The sequence below is a fragment of the Momordica charantia genome (genome assembly GCF_013281855.1).
Source record: "Momordica charantia cultivar OHB3-1 chromosome 10 unlocalized genomic scaffold, Mcharantia_2.0 BLBB01000010.1, whole genome shotgun sequence".
NCBI classification, from domain to species: domain Eukaryota; kingdom Viridiplantae; phylum Streptophyta; class Magnoliopsida; order Cucurbitales; family Cucurbitaceae; genus Momordica; species Momordica charantia.
In genome coordinates, this window is record NW_028275158.1 from 15,189,864 (window position 1) to 15,197,344 (window position 7,481).

A 7,481-nucleotide genomic window follows, 5' to 3' on the forward strand; every position below is an offset into this window, starting at 1 on the left:
TATTGGGTTTAAGGGCATCTAATGTTTTCTTGTCAAGTTACCTGATCTTTGACAGCGGTCATGTAACAACCGAAAATATATATATATAAATATATTGTTGAATTAGTTAGAAGTTAAGATTATGTGGACTTAGTTATAAGTTGTTTAGATTTTGTGTTTAAATTTAGCAAATAAATCTCATTTTTTGTTAGGGAAGTTAGGAGGTTATTCCTAGATTTTGTTTCCTCTTGTAACCTATAAATAGTGCCTCTATTCCACATCTTTAATCAATCAATTTGAAGATTTATTTCTTCTCTCTTTTCTCGTGTATGTCTCTCTGGTGTCTCTATCCTTAGTTTTTATGGTATCAGAGCTAGGTTTAGATTGACACCAGAATGGTTAAAACAACCATGATGACTGATGTGCGCAAAGATGAGAGTTTCGACGGATCGAATACAACCTCAATCTCTATCCCTAAAAGCACATCCACGACACCTCACATCTCTATCTTTGAAAACACATCGCTCCAAATTACCTCTCCAAAACTCAACGGGAAAAATTTTCTGCAATGGTCTCGATCGGCCCTCCTAGTTATTCGTGCCCGCAGTCGACTCGGGTACATCAATGGCACGATAGCAGAACCAGATGAAGCGACCCTTCTTTTTCCGTGTGGGATGCACAAAACTCAATGGTCATGGCATGGCTCATTAACTCGATGGAGGAGGACATTAAAGAATCCTTCATCTTCTACTCAACAGCAAATGATCTTTGGAATGCGCTAACTATGGCTTTTTCTGATTTTGATAACTCGGCTCAATTGTTTGAATTACGCAATAAGGCACGTTCCTTACGACAAGGTGAATCCGATGTCACCCAATACTACAGTTCATTACGTAGGTTGTGGGCTGAACTTGATCTATGTCTCAATCTCGAATGGGAGAACTCGAAGGATGCTGAACGCTTCCGCAAACACGTCGAGAAGGAACGAATTTATGATTTTCTTGCAGGTCTTCGTCCGGAATTAGATGATGTGCGTGGCCGCTTACTTGCCACAAAGCCAATCCCAGCCATTGACGAAGTTTTCGCAGAAGTTCGCTGGGAGTCAAGCTGTAAACGTGTGATGATGATGGGTGATACACCCACAAAACCTCTGTCCCTTTCACTGGAATCATCAGCTCTGGCAGCACGAGGTCCACCACCACCTTCATCCCGATCTACTCGTCGGAACAACCTATGGTGTGATCATTGTAAGCTCACAAACCATACAAAAGATCGGTGTTGGAAACTCCATGGTCGTCGTCAACGAAAGAATTTATCAGGGGATTATCGGCCACCTCCACCAACAAATACTCCACCTTCTCGAACCAGCTCCTCCGGCTATCAAGTGGGCCCTAGTGGGTCAAACTCCCAAGATTTGGCCACCTCTCTCCCTCCATCTTCAAAGGCACAACTTGAACAGCTCTATCGGCTCTTAACACCGCCGGTTGAGTCTACTCCTTCGTCAAGTTTTGTGGCACAACGAGGTATTTTTAGTGCAGCTTTAACAAGTCAGCAGCATTCCAATCAGTGGATCTTAGATTCGGGTGCAACTAATCATATGACTGCTTTTCATGATATGTTTACCATGTACTCACCCAACCCGATTGAGACACATGTCAAGCTTGCAGATGGGTCATCGGCCATTATTAAGGGTTTTGGTTCTGTTATTCTTAGCCGAAACATTACATTGCACTCAGTGCTCCATGTGCCTAAATTATGTTGCAATCTAATTTCTGTTCAGAAGTTGACTCATGATCTAAAGTGTCAAGCCTTGTTCACTGACTCTAAGTGTTTGTTTCAGGACTTGATAACGGGAACGACGATTGGCAATGCTGATGGCTTTGAAGGGCTCTACTACTTCAGAGGACCAAGTCTAAGAAATAAACAAGTTCTCCAGGTTGGTAGTGAGTCGAATTCTAGAGAACAACAAATTCTACTTTTACACCGCCGTTTAGGGCACCCGAGTTTTCAGTATCTTAAACATTTATATCCTTCACTTTTTCATAAAGATGACCTTTTTACTTGCGAAGTGTGTCAACTTGCAAAACACTCTCGTACATCTTATCCTTCTGTTGAGTATATACCATCCAGTCCATTCACAATGATTCATAGTGATTTATGGGGGGCGTCTCACATCAAAAATATGTCCGGTAAACGTTGGTTCCTTACCTTCACTGATGACCACATTAGGGTTTGTTGGGTCTATTTACTTAAAGAAAAATCAGAAACTGCATCAATCTTTCGACAGTTTCATTCTCTCATTCATAATCAATTTAATACGAGAATCAAAATTCTTCACACAGATAAGGGGACAGAATATTTTAATCAAACATTGGGAACTTTCCTGTCTCAAAATGGAATCATTCACCAAAGTTCCTGTGTCATTACCCCCCCAAAAAATGGTATAGCTGAAAGGAAAAATAGGCATCTTTTAGAAACAGCTCGTGCTCTCATGTTCACCATTTCTGTTCCTAACCGTTTTTAGGGTGATGCTGTCCTTACTGCTTGTTATCTCATTAATCGGATGCCCTCTTGTGTTCTGAAATTTAACACTCCACTAGAAATCTTACTCACTTTCTATCCGCAAATCTGATCTGTCCTCACAATTCCCCTCAAAATATGTGGATGTACTGCATTCACTCATGTTTATGATCATGAACGTCACAAATTTGAGCCAAAAGCCAGAAAGTGTGTCTTCCTTGGTTACTATCCTACTAAAAAATGCTATAAATGTTATTGTCCATTCACCAATAAATTTTACACTACCATGGATGTCACATTTTTTGAGTCTCAATCTTTTTTCTCCCTCAATTCCCCTCAGGGGGAGACTGAGCCTATTACAAGTAGTCTTGATGGAAATTTTTGGGAGATTGCCGATCTAAATACAAAAATTGAGTCCCCTCAGTCAAAAATACCTGAGATTGATGGTCTAAATACCGAGTCACCTCAGCAAAAAATACCTATCCCGATCATCCCAATTACTCAGATAGAAGAGTCAGTTCCTATTATTTCCTGTAATAATGAAGATGATCAAGTCAACCCAAATCAAAGTGACAAGCAACCTGAGACTCTTGTTTATTCTCGGCGACAAACGGTTCAAAGAGGAGTGGAGCCACCATAGCCTCAACAGCAAAGTCATGAATCCATCTTGTCCTTAGGTACTGAACAATCTACCCCTGTACCTCAAGACAATACTAATGATCTTGATCTTCCTATTGCACTTAGGAAGGGTGTGAGATCGTGTACTCAACATCCAATTGCTCGATGTATTGGTTATAGTCATTTATCTTCAGCAGTTCAGACCTTGGCTCTCAATCTGGAAGCCAATGAGGTACCAAAATCCATTCAAGAGGCTATGAGCAATCCACAATGGAAAAATGCGGTAGATGATGAAATGAAAACTTTGAAGCTTAATGCTACGTGTACAGTAGTTGATCGTCCTCAAGATAAACCAACGGTAGGATGCCGATGGATCTTTACTGTCAAATATAAGGCTGATGGGTCCATTGAAACGTATAAAGCAAGATTGGTGGCCAAAGGATACTCTCAGAATTTTGGGGTAGACTATCAGGAGACAATTGCACCCGTTGCAAAATTGAACACAATCCGTGTCCTCTTGTCCCTTGCTACAAATCTGGATTGGAAACTACAACAACTGGATGTCAAGAATGCATTTCTCAATGGAGATTTGGAAGAAGAGGTGTACATGGACCTTCCTCCTGGATTTGACATTGATAAGTATGATGGGAAGGTATGTAAGCTGAAGAAATCTCTCTATGGTTTAAAACAATCCCCACGTGCATGGTTCAGGCGATTTTCAAAGGCTGTTCGTAAACAAGGATATACCCAAGCTCAAACTGACCATACAATGTTCTATAGGCACTCTTAAGGTAAGATCACCATCCTCATTGTTTATGTCGATGATATTATTGTCACAGGTGACCATCATGAAGAAATAGAGAGACTAAAACAGGCACTTGGAAAGGAGTTCGAAATAAAGGACCTGAGAACACTTTGGTATTTTCTAGGGATGGAAGTTGCAAGGAGTAGAACTGGTATATCTGTATGTGAAAGAAAATATGTACTAGACCTCTTGAAGGAAACCAGAATGCTTGGATGTAAACCATCTGATACTCCAATAAGTCCCAATCATAAGTTGGGAGAGAGCCTAGATGGGGTACCCGTTGATAAAGGGAGATATCAGCGTCTTGTTGGAAGATTAATCTATTTATCCCACACTAGGCCGGATATTGCATTTGCAGTGAGTGTTGTAAGTCAATACATGCATGCTCCTACTGAAGAACACATGGAAGCCGTGTATCATATTCTTAGATATCTTAAAGGAACTCCAGGACTTGGATTATTTTTCGGAAAGGATGATGACAGAAAGATTAAGGTGTTTACAGATGCTGACTGGACATGTTCTGTTCAAGATAGAAGATCTACGACATGATATTGTACCTTCGTATGGGGTAATCTTGTTACATGGAGGAGTAAGAAACAATCAGTTGTTGCAAGAAATAGTGCTGAGGCTGAATTCAGGGCATTATCTCATGGTATTTGTGAGATAATGTGGCTGAAACTCCTTCTCTAAGAACTCAAGATCAGGTTTGATAGTTCAATGGAAGTCTATTGTGACAACAAGGCTGCAATTGCTATTGCACACAATCCAGTGCATCATGATCGTACTAAACATGTTGAGGTTGACAGACATTTTATCAATGAGAAGATTGAAGAGAAAATTATAAATCTGATGTATGTTCCATCATCAGATCAAGCTGCAGATATCCTAACAAAATGACTCTTGAGACCCGTGTTTGAAAGGTTGTTGATCAAGCTGAAACTGTTCAATCTGTATAGTCCAGCTTGAGGGGGAGTGTTGAATTAGTTAGAAGTTAAGATTATGTGGACTTAGTTAGAAGTTGTTTTAAAGTTGTTTAGATTTTGTGTTTAAATTAGCAAATAAATCTCCTTTTTTGTTAGGAAAGTTAGGAGGTTATTCCTAGATTTTGTTTCCTCTTGTAACCTATAAATAGTGCCTCTATTCCACATCTTTAATCAATCAATTTGAGGATTTATTTTTTCTCTCTTTTCTCATGTATGTCTCTCTGGTGTCTCTATCCTTAGTTTATATATATATATATATATATATATATATATATATATTTAAATTATTATTTTTATTTAGTTGTTTTCTTTATTTTCTCAAAAAATATAAATTTATGTTTTAAAAATTATTTTTTTAAAAGATAATTTGTTCTTAGAATTTAAAAAAATAAAAAGAAAGAGTTTTATTAAATCTTTATCTTTTTATATTATCCTTTTTAAATAAGGATTGATTAGGGTTTGTTATAAAAGCCCTTAAACCTTAGGTTTTAATTTCTTAAACTGTTAGACCTAGTTTTTTCTTCAAGATAAAAAGAAAAGGAAAGAAGAATAATTTTGGTATTTTCTCTCAAAGATCGGTAAGTTTTTTTATTGCTCATTTTTTTAGTTTTATTCTTCTTAATCTGTAATTCTTTAATTCAGTTTATTGGGATAAGTTTTGAGATCTTTGCTTTAATAATAAAAGATTTTAAGGATTTTTTACCTTAAAAATTTTCCAGAATTTTTGGTTTGAATCTTTTTGTTTATGAGACTGTTTTTGGGCTATTTTGAGACTCTTTTTGCATAAAAGTTTACCTATTTGAGCAGTTATGCATCTTTGGAAGGTGGCGGGAGCGTTGCAAAGACCGAACAGCATCCTCCGGAACGCAAATGTCCCATAGGGACATGTGAAACTGGTCTTTTCTTGGTCCTCCTGTGCTATTGTAATCTGGTTGTAACCAGAATACCCGTCTAGGAAGCAATAACACTCCTTCCCTGCAAGACGATCAAGCATTTGGTCAATAAAGGATAATGGAAAATGGTTTTTTCGAATTACCTTATTTAGGCGATGGTAGTCCATACACACTCTCCAACTAGTCACCATCCTCATTGGAATCAACTAGTTGTCATCATTTGTAATCACCATCATACTCCTTTCTTGGGAATGCATTGAACCGGGTTAACCCAGTTGCTATCAGAAATGGGGTAGTCACCCCAGCGTCTAACCATTTTATGATCTCCTTCTTGACCACCTTTTTCATTTTGTGGTTAAGCCTCATTTGAAACTCGATAGAATTGGTGGCTCCTTTTTCTAGGATGATTTTTTGCATGTAAAAAGTAGGGCTAATTCCTCTAATGTCCACTATGGTCCATCCAATAGCCTTCTCGTACTTCGATAAAACCTGCAAAAGCAAACATTCATGTTCATTAGTTAAGTAAGAAGAAATGATAACTGGCAAAGTATCGTTTAAACCCAAATAAGCATATTTTAAATTAGAAGGTACGGGTTTCTTCTTCAATTCTGGAGGTTCAATGATGGAAGGTTGCAAGGTCTTCAAATCCGCTATAGTTGGCTGCAAAAACTAAAAATGCTCAAATTGGGGCAAAATTGCGCTAGGCTTATTTTTCTACAGCCTCCAAATAGGCTTATAAGTCTTCCACAATCATTTCCTAGAGTTCCTTCATGATTGCCGCTATTGCAGAGCAGTCTTCGACTTCATCCGGGAGACGCATCACATTAAGGATATTGAAGGTTACCTGCTCATCATTGAACTTCATCTTGATTTCTCCTTTTCTAACACTGAATACCATATTTCCAGTAGCTAAAAACGACCTCCCTATAATGATTGACACCTCAAGATCTGCTTCACAATCCAAAATTATGAAATCGGCGGGAAAAAATAAACTTATCGACTTTAACAAGTACATCTTCTACTTTTCCTTCCGGTTTCTTTATGGACCTATCAGCTAGTTGTAAAGTGACAGTAGTGGGACAAGCTTCTCCTATATTTATCTCTTTAAACACATAAAGAGGCATAAGATTAATGCTTGCTCCTAAGTCACACGATACTCTTCTTAGGTTCTTACCTCCTATTGAGTAAGAGATACTAAAACTATCTGGGTCCTTACATTTAACGGGCAATGGATTTCCTAGAGCATCACTACTACACTTTGTTAGGGCTACTGTCTCATGTTCTCCTAACTTCTTACACCTATAATGATATCATTCAAAAACTTGGTGTAGTTAGGCATTTGTTCTAAAGCATCTATGAGAAGTATATTTATATGCAACTATTTTAGAATCTCAAAAAACATCTCAAAATGACTATCCTGATTTTTTTAACTAGCCTTTAGGGGAAAGGTGGAGGAATCATAATATTACCTACTTGTGGAGTAGTGTTGGGCACTACTTGCTTACCTTTATCCGCCTTCTTACCTTTTTCTTTTGAAGTTACGGGTTCTGCTTTCTCTTCTTGTTGTGGATTGGAGGTGGATGTACGGACAGGTGTAACTGCATCAGTTCCTTCAGCTAGAAGTGAGGGTCATTCATAACTTAGTCCGCTTCTCGTGATAACCGCCTTACAGTGCTATTTTCC

The 7,481-nt window shown here is 38.3% G+C and overlaps 1 protein-coding gene across 1 annotated transcript; it reads left to right on the top strand.

The window, feature by feature from the left end:
• The first annotated feature begins 673 nt into the window (after positions 1-673).
• Positions 674-4,471, top strand: LOC148208644 (uncharacterized). Its single transcript, XM_088119135.1, has 4 exons — positions 674-1,915; positions 2,840-3,032; positions 3,177-3,848; positions 3,957-4,471. The coding sequence occupies exons 1-4, from the start codon at positions 674-676 to the stop codon at positions 4,469-4,471; spliced, it is 2,622 nt and encodes an 873-aa protein (XP_087975261.1).
• The last annotated feature ends 3,010 nt before the right edge of the window (positions 4,472-7,481 follow it).